The 19,689-nt window shown below is 35.3% G+C and overlaps 3 protein-coding genes across 3 annotated transcripts; 2 read left to right on the forward strand and 1 right to left on the reverse strand.

Annotated features, from left to right (window-relative positions):
* Window positions 1-778: 778 nt before the first annotated feature.
* Window positions 779-9,383, forward strand: LOC110782097 (protein DNA-DAMAGE INDUCIBLE 1). The gene is made up of 16 exons (XM_021986180.2): window positions 779-1,104; window positions 1,189-1,221; window positions 1,309-1,442; window positions 2,376-2,484; window positions 2,961-3,077; window positions 4,241-4,306; window positions 4,544-4,606; window positions 4,695-4,739; window positions 5,088-5,149; window positions 6,093-6,186; window positions 6,741-6,833; window positions 6,922-6,991; window positions 7,078-7,148; window positions 7,232-7,295; window positions 8,334-8,359; window positions 9,084-9,383. Exons 1-16 carry the CDS (start codon window positions 1,039-1,041, stop codon window positions 9,210-9,212), a joined length of 1,242 nt encoding a protein of 413 aa, XP_021841872.1. The 5' UTR covers window positions 779-1,038; the 3' UTR covers window positions 9,213-9,383.
* A 269-nt stretch (window positions 9,384-9,652) lies between these two features.
* Window positions 9,653-11,716, forward strand: LOC110782096 (L-type lectin-domain containing receptor kinase IX.1-like). The gene has a single exon (XM_021986179.2). The coding sequence runs from the start codon at window positions 9,653-9,655 to the stop codon at window positions 11,714-11,716; it is 2,064 nt and encodes a 687-aa protein (XP_021841871.1).
* A 280-nt stretch (window positions 11,717-11,996) lies between these two features.
* Window positions 11,997-15,404, reverse strand: LOC110782098 (BTB/POZ domain-containing protein At1g55760). The gene is made up of 4 exons (XM_021986182.2): window positions 14,740-15,404; window positions 13,890-14,035; window positions 13,262-13,380; window positions 11,997-12,815 (listed from the first exon to the last, which is right to left on the reverse strand). The coding sequence occupies exons 1-4, from the start codon at window positions 14,856-14,858 to the stop codon at window positions 12,213-12,215; spliced, it is 987 nt and encodes a 328-aa protein (XP_021841874.1). The 5' UTR covers window positions 14,859-15,404; the 3' UTR covers window positions 11,997-12,212.
* Between the last annotated feature and the right edge of the window lie 4,285 nt (window positions 15,405-19,689).

Here is a 19,689-nt window from a genome sequence, read left to right on the forward strand (position 1 = left end):
TTAGAACACGTTTGAAAAGGACAAATACAACTAATAAAAGAATATAGATATGTTGTTTTTTTCGTCTATTTCATTATGTTCTTTTGTTTGATAAGGAAAAAGAAAATGTTGTTCTTTTTCATGTGTTTTGTTAATTTTTCCTTTTTTGTTGTCGTTTTTTTTTAAATTTTGAGTTTTTGTTATTTTCTTTTTCTTTTTCTTTTGTTCTTTATGTTTTATAAAAAATTTGTTGTTCTTTTTTTAATTACTTTGTATTCTTTTTAACTTTTTTTTTCCCGTTGTTTTTTAATAATATTATCGATACTTGATTTTTTTTTGTTGTTTTTTTGTTGCATTTTTCACATGAGGCTCTTTTTGAAAAATAGTTTTTATAGTCTATCGGGGGAAAGAATATGTTTTTTTTTGGTACCTTTTCTTTGGTTTTTCAACATTAGTGTTCTTTTCACGTAATGGTTAATGTTCTTTTCGTTTACTCTATCATGTTCTTTTTGTTTAGTTTATTACGTTTCTTTTTCGTTTTTTGCGTTTTAGTGCAGGTGCACGTAGATCTACGTGCACGCTACTGCACCATCTGCACGTTGAGTTTTTGGACCAGATAAAAACATAATATTCTCGATCCGGAGACCATCCTGCCAATCGTTTATCCAAGTCCGGACCGGCTTTTGGCTTTTTTGCCTTTTGCACATAATGGTGGAATCAACTCTTGTTTACTCGTAGATGGGTTACATGTTCGTTTTCATAAAACAAAACAAAAAGGGCAAAAAGAAAAAGACGGTCGAGTTGGAAAGTAAGTAGAAGTTGTATAGAAAAACAGTAGTTGTTGTACGATAAATACCAAGGAAGTTCGAAAGCTCTTCATGTAAGAAACCTCACACCAATCCAATTAAAATCCAATTAAAATTCAATTATCCCAATCCAACTCCAGAACGAACTATCACTCTTTCTTATTTATTTCAAGATCAAACCTTTATCTTTTTTATTTTATTATTCGAGATAAATTTATTGCAAATTGAAAGCTTTGCAAATCGGAATTTGAAGATGAAGATTACTGTAATGACCTCCGATGACAAGTTCATCTCTTTAGATGTCGACCCCGATGAAGCTGTAATTTACACTCCCCATTGTTATTAAACCCTAATTTTAATTTCTATTTTAGTTTCTGACATGGATCTTGATCAAATTACGCAGGTCGAAAATGTCAAGGCTTTGCTTGAAGTGGAGGTGAAGAACCTTTGGTTTTATTGATTTTGTTTATGAATTTAATAATTAGGATTAACAATGAGTGACTTTTTGATTTGGTGGGGGCAGAGTGGGGTGGTTCTGCAGCAGCAGCAGTTGATGTACAATGGGAAGGAGATGAACAACCATGAGAAGCTGAGTGGACTCGGTGTTTGCGAAGGCGATTTGATCATGATGCTTTCTATTGCTGCTCCTCCTTCTCGGTAATTTTTATTTAATTCACCTGTATTTAGGATTATTTATCAATGCTGTTTTTACAAGTAGCTTTATGATGGTTTAAGTTCTTTTTTTGAGGGAAAAGTTAAGTAGGGATATTATTGCAAATCAAGCTCCGCCAAAGTAGAAATACTTAGTGAGGATTATGATGGTTAGGTGATATGCGAATTCAAATTGCGAATTCGACATTGGTTTCGTTAACCAATTAGGCAATTAGGACTAGAAAGAAACTTGAGATTAGAAGCTTTACTGTATTGGACTATTGGGTATGAGCCGTATGACAGGTTTTCGAAAGGAATCTATGTTTACAGCAATAGACACTATCAAATTAGTGATTTTTGTTACACAATGTTATGTACTACTAATATCCCTACGCCTTTTTCCATGAAAAGTTATTATCGTAATATTTGTGTATACCGTCTGCATTCCTTGAGTGTTGGTTATAGCCTTTGTGCCATGATTAGCCTGTGGTCGGCATGAATTTGCATTTTAAGGGTTTCTCCATTAGACCCCTTGCCCATTGTAGTACTATGGAGTTATGGACTGTGAAGATCATTAGATCAATGAGATTAGATGGTAAGGACTAAGGACAAAATGTGGAAATCAAAGAGGGCGGAAAAGGGGTTCCTTCTCCCTCTCTTCCTTGCTTTCTCTTCTTATCTTTTCCTTTTCACTTATGTCCTGCATTAGATTATTATCCCTTTAGCAACTTCTCCTATTTGGTTCTGAGATCAGCCCCTCATTTAAGGCAGAAATGAAACTATTTGAGCTTTTCTCTACATATTAGGTCTAATTCTGTTGCCTTGTACTAAGTATATGTTTTACGAAATCATTTTATGACATTTTTTTAAAATCATCCTTTTTATTGCAACTTTTCTGTATATAAAACTTTACTCTAACTTATACATTTTCTTCTGTAGTTCGTCTTCTAGTGACCTTACCCTCAAGCCTGATGGGTCTGCTGCAAACCCTGGTGCTTTTCAGCAGCAAGTTCGCAGTGATTCTAATCTGATGGCCCAGTTGTTTCAGGTATTGTTGTTTGCATAGCATAATTCTTTGATTATATAATTTTCTGGATGACAAGTGGAGCTAAAGATCTCTATCTTTTGATTGGTCTTTTGTCATTGTGTTATATTCTGAAATTGGAACTTGAACTTCAATTCTCTTGTAATCTTGTTTGGTACTTTGTCTTGGAAAACCTCTGTTCTGAAAAATTAATTTCTTAGGCTGTTTATTTGAGGTATATTGCCTGTATTCACAAAAATGAGGACTGATTTTTTTTTTTTTATTCTAGTCCGGAATTGCTAATAGAATTGGTTGAAACTTTATTAAAGTAGTAAATTGTAACAGTCGTTCTATTGTTCTTGTTGATCGTATTGATAGTAAATTCCCTGCATGAAATTGCACTTATGTTGTCGCTGTGTGCATCTATGGATTATCGTATCGTCTTATATTTTTTGTAATATTTTTTCAGACATTTACTGGTTTGCCTACAAAATTTGCAGAGTGATCCTGAACTTGCACAAGCAATATCTGGGAATGATCTGAACAAGCTACAGGACATTTTACGGCAGCGTCATCATCAAAAGGCAGCATTGAGGCAAAAAGAAGAGGAGGACCTTGTAAGTAGAGTCTGTTGGTGTCTATCTTCTGTTATAATATCTTTCTATCAATTTATGCGATTTCCAATGAGAAATTTATAGTGGCATGAGGTTTAGTATAGTACGATAGAGTTCAGTTGAATAACTATTTCTCCATGACTGCATGTCATTGTACTTTTCTATGCTGTGTCACTTGGATAACCTTTGATTCAAAAGGGTGACTAGGATTCTGCACAGTATATGGCTTTTGATGTTTCAATTAGAATACCATACTTATCTAAAGAAAGATGTTTGTTTCTACTGCCTCCATTGCATAATGTGATACAGCTTCACCAGATCACCTATGGGTTTTGAGAATTATTTTGACCATTAATTTGTCAGAAACTATAAAACAGAAAATTCATAGTATTAATCCCAATAGCAATGTGTTGGGTGCGTGAACCAAAGATTTCATCTCCATTGGCCGTTCACAAGGATCCTCTTATTCCATTCACTTCCAGAAACAAAGATCATTCTTAACTTCCTCTACCAGAGAAATCTTTGGTCTCCCTCGGCTTCTTCTAAGATCTCCATAATTCCAATTATCCACTTTCCTTACCTACGCATGCCTACCTAACTTAATCTTGTTAGGACTAAACCCATCATGTGATTAATAAGGACCAAAGGGTCTAAGTGGTTCCTTGCATAAGGTATTCTGCAAGGGTGGGCTGTACCAAGTTACCAGTAATGTAGTTTCTTTGTTTGGCTTTGTGTTTGTGATGATTCAAGGTCACGGACAGAGGTCTAGTAATCAGCACATGGGTTTGTTGGTCACTGGTTACGGGTTACCTATGGAGAAATTAACTATATTCTGAACTTTAAGCTGGTGCCTAATGGGTTTGGGAGTCTGCTTCTAGGAGAGTATCATGATTCATGACTGAGGTTAAGATTTGGTAATTCTTTACTGCATCAGATTCATATTGTTTATTGTTTAGATGTTAATCGAGTAAAAGGACTAAAGTATGATATGTAACTACATAGTATACCATAATCTAGATGTCCTGCGAGTCTGCGGCAAAGGAAATGCCTATATCTGAGTGAAATATATTTAGAGTATATGGTTTCTGTCTGTTCTTATCCACAGCTGTTATTATAGGCTATAGTGTCTGGACATAAATTAATTGGCATCTTGTTTTTTTTGATAGGCTTTGCATTATGCAGACCCTTTCGATGTGGAAGCACAGAAGAAGATAGAAGCTTCCATTCGCCAGGTAGACATATTGACTTTTGTTAGGCTCAAATTTTCTTCACAAGTACTAAAATAGTTGTTGTTATGAACCTGTTTGCTGCTGAATTTGTCCGTGTGTAGTTGTAGACTTGTAGGAATATTGTCTTCTTAACCCTATCGGGTGTTTAGGTTCTCGTTGCATGTTTGCAACTTTTATAACTCTAGGTAGCAAAGTTTATTTTTGTTTTCTTTTATGTAATTTTGCTGCTTTCTCTTGTAGAAAGGAATTGACGAAAACTGGGCAGCAGCCATCGAACACAACCCTGAAGCTTTCGCTAGAGTGGTATAATTTATATGTTATAATTCTCTAAAATTCCATCTGGAGATTGTAAAATAATTTATTACTCTAAAATTCTTGTCTAAATTTACAGGTCATGTTGTACGTGGATATGGAAGTAAATGGTGTCCCAATAAAGGTACCTACTACTTGGTGTTTAGTTAGTCCAGCTAGAGGGATAAATGAGTCTTAAATCTTAATCTTGTTGATTGGTCCAGTGATGAACTGTGGCTTGTTCAATGTCTAATCAGACACTTCACTTCACTTCATTTTTTGATGAAGTTCTTTAATGAATTTTGCTTAAGTGAAAAAACCTGATCCCATTAAACAATGAAACAGATTGTAATGAGATAAGCAACATGTTTCATAGTCTCATGTTTATGGGAGACTTGAAATATATTTTGATGGAATATTATGCGTAGTGTGTCTTTTGGTTTGCAAAATGTGATTGTAAAATGTTCACAATCATATGTTGTTTCTGTTTCAGGCATTTGTTGACAGTGGAGCCCAATCAACTATAATATCTAAACGTTGTGCAGAGCGTTGTGGGTATGTTCCTTGTACAATTGAGATTTTAAGAGTCTAAAGACTTATGTTTGTACTGTGTTGAGATTTTAAGGCTGTATAGACTTATGTTTGTCCCTATGTTACTCCGACACTCCATCTGACGGTGGGTGTCGGTGTCGACACGACCCGACCCGTGACACGACACTCGACACGTGTCCGGGAAGGTGTCGACACCGGTGTCGAAAAAGTGTCCGATATGAAGTGTCGAAATCGGGAGGAGAAAGAAAAATTCGAAACCCTAGATCTAGAAATTGAAGGTGGGGGAAGCAAGAGAAGAACAATTATATTAGGGCTTTTGTTGTTGGAGAAAAAACGCCAAGATTGCACTCTTCAATTCTGATTTTCACCGGCATTTGACTGTTTGAGAGTCTTCCATGGCTGTCTTCGTTTCCTTCGGGTCATTTTTCGGTGATGGTGGACTGAGCTTTCTAACTTATTTTTTTTACCCTTTTTTTAAATATCCTAGGCCTACCACTATAATAAAAAATAAAAGAAAGGAAAAGGTGGGAAGTGGGGAACAAACCCACGTGCCCACTGAGTGACAGCTTTACAAAGTCAGCATTTTATTTTATTTTCATTTATTTCTTACTTTTAAATTCTTGTACTTTTAAACTCTTTTAAATAAATTTATCCTGCTTTGGAACTTTAACTTGATTAATATTTTTATTCTCACCTTTTTTTTTATATATAAAATTATATTATTTAACACTATTTTTGCAGTTTTTATTAAAAGTGTCGATTTTTTTCCGACACTTTGCAAACTAGTCGTGTCTAAAAAACAAGTCAAGACACTCCTTTGACCGTGTCGGAGTGTCTTCAAATATTTGGAACGGAGTGTCAGATACTCCGACACCCGTGTCGGACATGACACCGACACCCGTGTCTGAGTAACATAGGTTTGTCCTGTACCCCTATCTCACTTCAGACTGTTGAGGCTGTTGGATGAACGATATAAAGGTATTGCTCGTGGAGTTGGTCAGATGGAGATATTGGGTCGGATACATGCAGCTCACATTAAGGTAGTGAAACATAAACCTTCTATTTGTGGATTTTCTCATTTTCTTTTTATCTGTGTTTGGGTACACGTCTTTGCATATCCCGTGCTTGTCCTGTGAATGCAGCTTTAGGGCCTGTTCTTCACCTTATTTTTTACTGCACTTGAAATAATTTTACCAATTAAAACTGATTCTTGCCGATTTAAACTTTTTATTTATTTATTCACTGTTATTTTTGTTGTTCCTTGAAGTTACTGATTTTACCGAATGTAAATTATTATTACTGATTAAAACAATTTTTTACAGATTATTATTTTTTAAGGTGAAGATAACAGGGCTTAAATTTTGTAGAGAAATACGGAGGGGGTGGATTTTGTGCTTATAAAATGTGTGCATGGAAGTTGCTGGCTTCAATTCTGTTGAAGTTGTGCTAGTCCCCAAAATTATTGATCTACTGTAATTTTTAACTAAACATTGATATGAGCTGTAGTCATATATGCTTTTGATGCGTTTTATTCTGTATACTTATCCTTGCTGCTTAATTTGATTGGCTTGTTTACTTCTGTTGTCTTTGGAAGATCGGGAATGTCTTTTATCCTTGTTCGTTTACAGTCCTCGATTCAGACAACATGGAATTCCTCTTTGGTCTGGATATGCTTCGCAAACATCAGGTAATATGGTTTGGAGCTTTTTTTTTATTTTTTTTTTTAATGGGTTCCTTCCTAAGATGAATAAAGCTGACCTGGCTTTTTTTTGCAGTGCATAATTGATTTGAAGGATAATACATTAAAACTTGGTGGAGGAGAGGTTTCTGTGCCATTTTTGCCGGGTTAGAATTTCTGATTCAATTTGAATAAAAAGTAAAAATGTTTAGTTAGGTCTTCTGTCGTTTCTTAGATCTTCTTCTGTTTTCAGAAAAGGATATCCCTTCTCATTTTCTGGATGAAGATAGCTTTTCGAAGCAGGCTTCTGGTTCAGGAGCTCCGGTAATGAGAATCTCTTCAAATTTATTTGCTTCAAGTATTCTTTGTGTAAGTAATATTTTTGACTAACATACGGGATCATGTAGGTTTCATCTGGAATCAACGACATTAGAAATGTCCCAAGCCTTCCAACTGGAAGTCAATCTTCTGGTGAGTTATATTCTAGTTTTCTGTATATTCTAAAATTCTATACTATTATATTAAATGGCGTTTTCTTTCATGTTTACCCGCCACGTGGATGACAATCAATGGCTCACCTTCCATGTAGCTTTTGACATGAGATGAACTCGTGTTCATACATAAATAAGACAACTAGAAGCCAACCAAAGTACCAATGCTTGAACCCACAACCTCTTGATCGAGGTATAGGAATATCTACCATATAACCAAGGTCACAAATTGATGAATTTAGAAACATAATAAATACAAAATGTATTGTGTGAATTAGAAATTTAAAGAGAAAAGAGTAGTACAAACAGTTCAACTACATAATACAAAGCTGACTTCTTCTTCCTCTGTACTGACATCTTTCCATATAAAATCTGCACTGACATCTTTCCAAATTGACACTATTTATAAAATGATCACAATAGTTAATCATTACTTGCCAAAGGCATCAACGCAACAACTTGGGGCATAACTCGGGCTAATCACTAGTTGTAAGCTTGGAACTTAATATCTTGAATTATGTCACTTGGAATTTGGAAGAGGAACCTTTTGATGGCTGATGTGTTTACTTACAACTTAAAAATCTTTCTGTGGATTTGTTGACTCAAGTTGCCTTCAAATTTCGAGCAAATCTTGATTTATGAACTTCAAATGTACTAGCATATCTTTAGAGTCAAGCACATGGATCTCTCTTCTGACCTGGTAGTAATCAGGAATCCAGTGAGAATATGTTGTGCAATTTATCTATGTATTCTTGATGGCTTAGGCTAATTATGTGCAGTCATCTTTTCTCTGAGCTGGGTTTTTTGAAATGATATACAATACTCTATCTGATTACTTTTAGAGTTTTAGTTGTGCCAACGTCTGTTTGGAAAATGAATTTGTGCTTGTTACTTCTCAAATGAAGGATGAGGCCTCTTCACTTGCACGTTCTTTCTTTCTCTCTTTTTTCAATCTCCATTTTTATTGCTTAAAAGTATCTATTTTGTCCATTAACTTGTTATGATTTTTTTTTGACAGGAGGTGCTGGTGGGAATCCTGGTCAGGTGTGTGCAATTATTTTTATGAACTGCTACAGACTATAATATGATTCATCATTCTTTTAGTCTGCTCTTTTTTCTGGAACCTTTACGACCCAAAGGCCACTATATAAAACCCACGCATTTAGGGGATGGTGTTTGACCTTGACATGGTGTGAACACATAGCTAGGAACTCATTGCGGGTTCACCTCTAATCTTAAGTCTTACCGTTACCCAATACACAAGTACCTCATTGATACATCATCAGTGCATGAGGTTTATAGTACTTGAACTCTTACCATAAGTCATCCGTGTAGGATTGTAGGGTAGTCATTAATTCGACAATTTTATATTTTGCCAACCAAATTGACACTTATATGGTCACTTTAATTTAATATAATTTAATTTACTGCGAGTTAAAAATGTTTGATAATAGCCAGTCACATGACTCACATGGCATCCATAGCGAAAATATTCACTATTTATCGTCAACTTAGTACATCATCACGAGCTTTGCATTAAAACAATGACTGAAAAAGTTATCCTTACTTTGTAAAATGTAGTACCCGAGAAGTCTCACACATGGATACTTGAAGATTTAATTACAAGAGTGCATTTTTTTTTCTTTCTTTTATGAAACAATAGCCAAAGTGTCGAATCTTAGCGACATTTTGTCAAAAGAGACTGTACTAATTGCTGCTTTCTTTGTCATAATTATTTTAGCTGAAAAATATAATCTCTCTGCTGCAGAGTTCTGAGTTTGAAGCCAAAGTCTCAAAGCTCGTTGAGCTAGGATTCGAAAGGAGTCAGGTCGTACAAGCTCTCCAGCTTTTCAACGGCAATGAAGAACAAGCAGCAGGATTTCTCTTTGGAGGCTGACTAGAGTTTAATGCTCGTTTCTTCTATTCAGGATTTTGCTATTACAGTGATTTAAGACACATTAAATCAATATTATACTTTTGTTATTTCTATTCGAAACATGTTGAAAGTCGATCGAGTATGAATTATAACTTGTATTATAAACTTGTTCTAATTAACTTCGCATCTAGATCTGTAATGGTGTCATCATTTCTGATTTTTCTTGTTTGTTGGTAAAAAAAAATATATCTACAGAAAGTACAGGGTTGTTTTGACAAAGTCATTACAATATACACCTATTTCAACCTTCATGAGTTATGACCTTTTTATCTGGAATCAGTCAGCTTGGTGTTCTTTGAATTCCACAAGCACAGTTCTTCGTTTTTTGATTAATTTAATGAAGCTGTAAAACTTATAAATAGCAGGTTCAGTACAATATTTTGATTGTCCAGAAAATAGAAATGCATAATCCTATTTCCACACCCAGTTCTGTATTTACAATCTGTACTTGTGTTTCTTTGCTGTTATTTCTTCCCCAGGCAAAATCACTTAATTTTAGTTTCCCTCGTTTCGACTCAAATACACCCAACATTAACCTTGAGAATGATTCATTTGTTTCCAATGGGGTAATCCAGCTTACCAGAAACCAACAAGATGCTTCCCTCTCCTACAGCGTAGGCCGAGCGTCCTACTCTGAGCCAGTCCGTCTTTGGAATAACAGCACGCGAGAGGTTACTGATTTCACCACCCACTTTTCGTTCCTTATCAGGCAAGTTAACAATACCGCCTTTGGTGATGGACTCGCCTTTTTCCTTGCACCTATGGACTCTTTAGTCCCTGATAATTCATCAGGTGGGTACCTTGGGTTAGTCAGTGCTGAATCTTACAACCATACCAGTCAAAACCAGTTTGTGGCTGTCGAATTTGACACCTTCAGGAACCATTGGGATCCGAGCTCTGATGATCACGTGGGTATTGATGTAAACTCTATTGTTTCAGAGGCTAACCTTACATGGTCTAGTACCATGAGGAACGGGTCAACAGCTAATGCTTGGATAACTTATAATTCTTCTACCAGGAATCTGAGTGTTTTTCTAACTTATGCTGATAATCCTGTTTTCAGCAGAAACTCTAGCCTCTCGCTTATCATCGACTTGACTACCATCCTTCCGGAAAGAGTCAGAGTTGGATTCTCTGCTTCCACGGGCCTTTATGCTGAGATTCATAACATCCTTTCTTGGGACTTCAGCTCAACCTTGTCAGACACCAATGGAACTGAATCAACAACCAGGGAAAATGCCCGCGTCAGGAGAAGCAGGAGAGCAGGATTGATAGGTGGTGTATCAGGTGGTATTGGTGTTTTGGTGGCGGGACTGGTCTTAATCGTGGTTATGTGGTGGCGGAGGAAGCCAAAAGTGGAAAAATCTGACATTGATTTCGATGTTGATGATCACGAGTTTGAGAAGGGAACAGGTCCTAGGAGGTTTACAAACCGCGAACTCTGTCAAGCTACTAACAACTTCTCTGAGGAAGGAAAGTTAGGAGAGGGAGGTTTTGGAGGTGTTTACTTAGGTTTGTTGGAGGATCCTAGTAGAGAGATCGCGGTCAAGAAAATATCTAGAGGATCAAAACAAGGCAAGAAGGAGTACGTGTCAGAGGTGAAGATTATAAGCCGGTTGAGGCACAGGAATCTGGTTCAACTTCTTGGCTGGTGCCATGAACAAGGAGACTTGCTTCTTGTTTATGAGTTCGTGCCTAATGGAAGTCTCGACTTCCATTTATACGGGGGCAAGAAGGTTGTACTGTCATGGAAAACTCGGTACAAAATTGCCCACGGCTTGGCATCTTCCTTGTTATACCTTCATGAAGAATGGGAGCAGTGTGTTGTACACAGAGACATCAAATCCAGCAATGTCATGCTTGATTCCAATTTTGATGCTAAGCTCGGAGATTTTGGACTTGCCAGACTTGTGGATCATGGCACGGGATCACAAACAACCGTTTTAGCAGGCACATTAGGGTACCTGGCCCCAGAGTGTGTGATCACAGGAAAAGCCAGTAAAGAATCTGATGTCTATAGTTTTGGTGTAGTGGCTCTTGAAATTGCATGTGGAAGACGGCCTATTGAGTCCAACGAAGATCCAAGCAAGGTAAGGATGGTAGAATGGGTGTGGGATCTCTATGGTAAAAGTCGTCTTCTTGAAGCAGTTGATAGAAGACTTGAAGGGGAGTTCGAGATGCAGCAAGTCGAATGCTTAATGGTGGTTGGATTGTGGTGTTGTCATCCAGACTACACCATCCGTCCTTCAATAAGGCAAGTTATAAACGTTCTGAACTCAGAAGCTCCTTTGCCCAGCTTGCCTTCGAAGTTTCCTGTACCTATCTACTTCTCACCCCCGATGAATATGGATATATTGTCCATGTCATCCCCTGTATTTACAGGCCTAAGTGATTCAACAAACTCTTCTTCTCGGTCAGTTTTTTCTGGCACTGCTCCTTTGTTATCACATAAAGAAAATGTGTAGCAAACCAGTCTTTCTAATCTTGATGCAATTGACAGCAGGATTTCTGCACTTTGCAGCAACTAGTTTTGATTTCATATGATGTAATGAATCATTTTCTTGTCATCCATTATCTGAACATGTACTTTATGTAAATAGTTATTCAGACACATGCCATAATTTTATCAACTCTTTTGTTCATGTTGTGAACTCTGAACATAAATCATAAATCATTTTCTGAATACAAAAACTCTGTTGCACCCTCAGGCTTTTTTCTGTTTTCAAATCAATACAATCTTGACTCTTCAAAGAACTTGTACTTTATACGTGGTAATCCGTATATATATGTTTACATACATATCAAAACAGAAAGAAATCAGTACAAGAATCTGGTAAAACTTCATATAACAATCAAACATATTGTGTGTAATGTACATCAACACATGAACCAATTATAACTTAATTAATAAGCAAGCCCTGGAGTAAACTATATTTCCATTAGGCATGCATTAATAAAGAATCAGAAACCTTTCCAAGTAGCAAGAATTTCTTGGAAGATTTCAGCAATCAACTCCCTATCTGCACACTGAACAAACACATTGAAATCATCACGAAGATCAAATATCTTCCCAAACTGTACCAAATACCTCATACAGTTACTCTTAAGTTCAGGCAACTGATACAGGGAAGCATTCTGTAGTCTTTCTAGAACATTCTTAGCATCAATGTCCTCAAGCAGACTGAAGTGGCAGGCTTCTTTGAGGTCGGCGATGTCATACTTGTCAGCTGCACGGAGGAGGGAAAGTCGGTGGTGTAGGAACTCCTTGTGCTCAATACAGCCGTACAGGTAACTAAGCAATGCCTGACACGAGTCTACTGTCATGTCTGATATGTTTATGGTGGATTGTTCTTTTTCCTGTAGGTTGTGAGCGAACATGGTTTGAAAGACAGGAGACCGTGCTGCTAAAACTGCCCTGTGTGCACCAACACACCCGTTGGATGTGTTGATTGTGATGTCTGTGTAGATGCCCTCTGTTAGCATTCGTCTTAGGCTGCTGAGGGCTGAAGTGTTAGATCTTCTGCTGCTTGACCCTTCTGCCCAAATTGAACAAGGCTCCCCACCCTGCAGTTTCATTATTTTACACCTTATCAGTATAAGGTTTAGGTTGAGTTTATCACTAGTCTGAAGCCAAACTCTTGGGATAATGTGGTAAAAGACTACAGTAAGTCTGATGGGGAGTTCAAAAATCCAAGATTCACTCAAAAGTCACTTAAGACTCCATTTTTTTTTCTCCAACCAAATCAGACCTTGCCACATCATCACACTTTATCCTACTTAGTTATCTTCTTTAGGAGTTTAGGTGATTCTGGGAATAATGTGTAAAGATAGGGATCGTCTTGTATGAGTCTGAATAATGAAAAAATTGGTAAAAATTAGTAGAAAGCTAATGTGGCAGAGTCTAGAGTCTGGAGTTTGGGGTTGAGACTGAGGGATAAATTCTAACTCACCATTAGTTGTAAGTACAATACATGGTAAAAATCTTTAGCAATTTAACTTGGAATGCTTACGTGTGGAGATGAAGTCTTCAAGTCGAGAAATTCAACATCAATGATGAATTTCCCGGTTAGTGGAACGTCAATAGGCCAAATGAAATCGTCGTTGCTTTTAAGCTGCTGGTCTGTTATTTCTGCGTTAGCATCACAGACAGGAAAATGTACATCTTTAAAATCAAACGAAAGCAACGGCTTACCATTTAGCACTAGTTGGGGATCAGCAAAGAGGTTGGGGTTTTGTTAGATCAAGAAAGCAATAGTCAAGATATTTAACAATTAACAACAGTGGTAAGTCATTTGTCTAATTTCAATTGAATTAAAGCAAAATATACATGCATAAGTTGATCATTACTCTAATTTCGATGAACTTGATCATTAGTCTAATTTCAGTCATTTCATGAACTTGATCATTAGTCTAATTTTAGTCATTTCATGAGCTTGGTCATTAATTAATCTAATTTCGAAGATTGATCAATTCTTCCTTTGAAGCCATACGATACTGTCGATGCTGTGTTGTAAAATATACTCCTCCATTTCTTTTTGTTCTTCCTGCTTCGACTTTTTTCTGTCACGCACAAAGATTCCAAATGGGAAGAATAAAAAGAGACGGAGGAAATAATCTGATATAAATTGCATTTCATACCAGGGTGGACGAGGTGTTTGCGGTCACCAACAGAAGACAAGACCCGGATAACAAAAGAGGCAATTGGCGGATTCTCTCTGCTCAAATTGGATATCTCCGGATACAACTTTAGCATCAACACTCTATTTTTCTCCAAAGCCAAGTGCCTATATATATACACACACATTCATATAGCCAAACAAAACTCCATTAATGATCTTGAAAATGGACATACTAGTTCCAGTTGCAGTCTTAATGCTCCGTTCAGTTTGGTGTAAAACATTTTCATGGAAAACAATTTTTTCCTTTTACAATTACTTTACGTTGTTTGGTTTGCAAAGGAATGACAGACGCAATTTGGATTATACACCCGGGTGTACAATGCTCATTGTGCACCCTGTTGAACATTTATTGAAAATCTAATGAACATTGAGAACGATTTCAATGTACATGTATTAGTGAAATATTTAAACTATATGTTTTATGGATTTGAACTATTTGTTCATTGGCTATATGTTTTTTGTATTTGAACTATATGTTCTTTGTAAAACAGGGTGCACAGTGAGCATGCACCCGGGTGTATAAACATATTTTGAATGACAGATATTCCATATCTTCCCCAAAGGTGAATTACATTTTCAATTTGAAAAGAAATACATTTCTGGAACCAAACAAAGGAAAACTAGTTTCAAATTGTATTTTTTCTTGGATTTTTTTTTTCTTCATTTTTTACCGAAAATGTTTTACGCCATACCCAACAAAGACTAAAACTAATTTTTTCACTGAAAACGTTTTACGCCAAATCAAATGAAGCCTAAGATCAATCGGTCGATCGATCATGGAAGTAAAGGAAAGAGAGACAGAGACGAACCAGTTCCAGAGACCAATCTTGAAAGGATCAGAACGACGATAAGTACAAGAAGAGAGGTTGTCGATACGCCATTGAGCAAGTCGAGAAGTAGTATGAACTCTGTAAGCGGAATCCTTCATCCTCCAAGGAAGAAACCCAGATGAAGTTGATGCAATAATTCCAGTGATTTCATGGATACAATCAAATATCCCTTCTAATAACTCTCCACCACCTCCTACCTTTCCCACCTTTCCTACTACTTCTACTTCTCCTTCTTCTTCCGCCACACTGCGAATCGTATTAAATCATTTACGGAGTAATAATTTATCTTAGTACACACTAAGAAAAAAGAGGAAGGATGATGTGTTTTTCTTGTACTTCCAGTCCTAGAATCTTTGAATTTATTTGAAAACAAAAGTAGATGAATAAGATTCCATGATGATCTTATTATAATGAAGATTAATTAAGATAATTATGGCCCCATTGGATTGAGATTTCCAGGCACGCAATCATTTGAATTATGTTTGCTTTACGCCATTCATCATCAAACCCTTTACTTCAAGATACTAAGCTCCCTCTGTTTTTGGGTTAATTATTGAGATATTAATAAAAGTGGCAAACTATTTTTATAAAATAAAATCTATTATAATATCTAGTAGGGGTATTATGGTAATCTTACTAGTTTGATAATGAACCTATATGAAAACTTATTGTTTTTGATGATGGGCAATGATAATATCATGAAAGTGCCCATACAAAGTTGTTGGACAATTTTTATTAGACAAAAATATAAATAAAAAATCACATCCCTAGATCCTCTTCCGGTCTCTCTGACAATTTTAAAAGAGAATACGTATTAAAAAAAATTTACACTCGGGTGTAGGATGGACGTCTGAATTATCTTGTAATCATAAAGTAGCCTTATACTTTTTAAAAAGGATTATTGATAGAAAATATTGTATATGCTCCACTTTTGTAGTAGTAAGTCTGAAGTTTCTCATGTGGGGAAGTGAAATTGTAGGGAAGTAAAGAATAGTGCTTTGTTATTTAGGGCTCTTTGGTGCTTTTGTTATTTAGGGTTCTTTGGTGCCTTTGAAGCAAAGCATCCTATACTTAACTTTGTCTATCTTTATTTCCAATTCCATATATAAACTCCTTTTTATCTACATTTCAATAACAATGAAATTAATATATAAACTTGTATATTACTCTCCAAACACATGCAGAAAAGATCCAGAAAATAGAACTGTAAGCGAAATCTCCATGAGGGTTGGTGTACAAAAGAGACTTAACCGATTAAAGACATATTCTAGCATGAAAGTTGAAGTTATTAATTGACAAATACGATAAAAAGAAACATGTTAATTAAAAAGAAATGAGGAAATACGATTGAAAAAAATAATTTTAACACACCGTCTTATGTGTAAAACACGAAAAATAATGTCTCAAAGTCACCGTGGTGTGTCAAATATTTCCCTAATAGTGATTAAGGTCGAAAACATCAAACACTTGGACATCAGAGTATGAGGGTAGCATCAAAATTGGCTTGTGATGAAGGGTATTTCATAGATAGTCTAACATGTGGAATCATATACGAAGTACTTCGTAATTAATAAAACAAGCACACTTTTTGTTGACAAATCAAAAGAAAACGACCAATAAACCAACCACAATCTAACACTAATTTCAACAACAACCCATTAATCAATGTGGGCCACTTCTTAATTAATTGACTAATGCGGATTAATGTATGTGGTGTATTTCTATGTAAGCGTGTACATTAAGACAAATTTAGCACAGTATATACAATCATTCAAATACGTCCCTTTACTTATGTCGACGATTTGATATACGTAATGGCGTAATGCTTCCTCCATCCCGTATTTATCTCACACTTACGTTAATTTTTTATTTATTTTTGAAGGTAAGATGAAATGTCTTGTTGGACAGAAATTCCACATGAGTCAATCTAAGCAGGTTAGCGGATTAGACACTTTAAAAGTGGGGGATGGTAAGTATGGGAAATCCTCTTCAAAGTGTCCCTAGTAGAGATTGAACCTCGGTTGGAAGGTAAAATCCTTTTCATTAGACCAAACCATTGTTTGGTACTTCGTATTTCTCATTAACATCTACGAGTACTTTGCAATATTTTTAGGCAAATTTGCCAAAAACAACATTTTATAACACATTTTTGCGAGAAACAACCTTTTAAAACTTTTTTTGCGAAAAGGACCTTAAACTAAAATAAACTTGCAAGAGACAACCTTTTTGTCTTTTCCAGCGTTGACTACTCATTTCCGGCATTGACTTCGCCGCTTTTGCTAACCTTACCCTTTTCCCTTAAAACCAAAAGGTAAATTTGCCAAAAACAACCTTTTATAACCAATTTTTTGCGAGAAACAACCTTTTAAATTATTTTTTTTGCGAAAAATGACCTTAAACTAAAAAAAAAAAACTTGCGAGAGACAACCATTTTGGGTTTTCTGGCGTTGACTACTAATTTCCGTCCTTGATGTTGACCACTAATTGTCGGAATTAAGGTTTTTCACGTTACTCTACTAAAAACATCAAGAATGTTGTTAATTTGATTGGAAAAGGGTGGTGAAATTAGGTGTTTTTTTTTTCTCATATGCGGAGGTTATATATATAATGCTAAGAAATGTATTTTTGTGTTGCGGCGAGGCAATTAACTTGAGAATTATCTCTACCATATGCATAAAGTTTTTAAAGGCAAGGGTTTCGAAATAAGGAAATATCTAAGTATACTATTAATCAATTGTAATTCATTTATTTTAGGTTTTAATCAACTACTTTAATTTTATATGAGAGAATATGGAGGGAAATGAGTGTAAATAAGGAAAAACGAAAACATGTGACATGCACATGGGAAGTCAAGGCCGAAAATTAGTGGTCAACGCCAGAAAACCCAAAATGGTTGTCTCTCGCAAGTTTTTTGTAGTTTAAGGTTCTTTTTCGCAAAAAAATAAATTAAAAGGTTGTTTCTCGCAAAAATTAGTTATAAAAGGTTGTTTTTGACAAATTTGCCTTTTTAATTTTAAGAGGAAAAGGGTGAGGTTAGCAAAACCGGCGAAGTCAATGCCGGAATAAGTAGTCAACGCCGGAAAAGACATGAAAGGTTGTCTCTCGCAAGTTTTTTTTAGTTTAAGGTCTTTTTTCGCAAGTTTTTTTTAAAAGGTTATTTTTCGCAAAAAATGGGTTATAAAAGGTTGTTTTTCGCAAATTTGCCATATTTTTATACACTATAAAAAATGTCAGGAGTAATAGATTTTATTTATTTTTATTCTTCCATTTTTTTTAGTGCAAGCTAAGTTTCTCTTTATTTACAACACTTTGCTTTTCACGTTTATCATTGCATAACTTAAACAATTAATTTTGTTTAATTATTGATACGTAAAAAATATAAAAGAATCTATTTTTGCAAAATTTACATGAAGATGAATCTAACAAGATCCCACATAAATATATTTTCCCCAAAGTACAACATCAAAATAAACAAAATAAATTATGTAAATAGTGCAATATACAAAGTGTTACAACTATTTTAAAACGGAGGAAATATTTCTTAGATCGTAACAATACATGGACATGGTAATGAAAATTTAATTACAGACAATATCGCCTTACTTTTTTAAGAAGGCGGGTTCTGAATAACATTTTTAGAAGCTAAGATCAATAACTTTGGACATCCAAAATTATGACATGAAACATTTCATATGAGCTAAGCTCAAGCTCATCATATCTTACTCTTTTAAAATAATCATCAAATTGTTTATCAATAATTGAATGAGAATTGATTAATAATATCGAAGATACGGAATCAATTAGAATCTTCAGCCTTGTTTTTTTTTTTAAATGCAAATGAGCCCGCAAGAGTAATACAAATTATAAAATAGGAGAGGAAATTCGAACCTAAAACGTATTGTACATGTACCTTCTGCATCAACCAGGGACATGGAAGATGGTATCATTGGTAGAATCTTTAGTCTTTGATTAGATAGAAAAGGCTGCTGCAGATGCAAGTTGACAAAATGGAATCTCTTTATTGAGTGTTGAAATGAACACTATGTCCCTGTCTCTTTGAATCCTTCAACAATTAAATAGGAGTATCTAATCTATCAATACATAGTTCTAATCCACTAATCAAATCAAAATCCACTAATCAAATCAAAATCCACTAGTAATAGTAGTAGTCTAATTTCAATAAGCAGCCATGCGAAACATTTTCTTGGATTGAAGGTTATCAATGGAGTATCACCCCCGCTTACGGCAATAATACATCCTATATCCGTTAACAAACATGGAATAAGTGACACTGAACCAATAAACATATGAGTATATAATAATGGAGTTTTCCTTTTTGTACGAATGAGCCCCAAGTATCATATAAATTACAATTGGGGAATGGGAGATTCGAACCTGTGACCTATCGTACGCATGCCATCAGTATTAACCACTAGACCAAGATATCATTGGTAACAATGGAGTTATGTAATACAAAGTGACGTATAAATCAAGTATAATAATTTATGTTCTGTATTAATTGACATGTACCTTTCAACTTTAAAATAAGCTCTATCTTGATTTGAAATGTAGTATAAGTGTACAAAATCATGGTAAGGCTTAATGCCAAATGTATGCATACCATCATTTCACACGCCGTTTTCAGCATTAAAAGTTAAGTTTCATCTTATAATTTGAAATGTATGCATAATATCATTTGTAATTTACTTTAGTTTTCAACTTTACTGTGAGTTTAGCTTATCTATCATTTAACCAGTTTTCCCGTGAGATGTATTAAATTGGCAGGTACAACCTACCAAACTTTTACTGAATTTTCACCTAACTTCAACAAGAATTTCTCATCAACTAAAATGTTCATAAACAGATCCTAAACTACTAACCAAATGCAGAATGTCTCCTAGTGGATTAGATCATACGCGACCCTTTCTC

The sequence above is a fragment of the Spinacia oleracea genome, chromosome 2 (genome assembly GCF_020520425.1).
Source record: "Spinacia oleracea cultivar Varoflay chromosome 2, BTI_SOV_V1, whole genome shotgun sequence".
Classification (NCBI taxonomy): domain Eukaryota; kingdom Viridiplantae; phylum Streptophyta; class Magnoliopsida; order Caryophyllales; family Amaranthaceae; genus Spinacia; species Spinacia oleracea.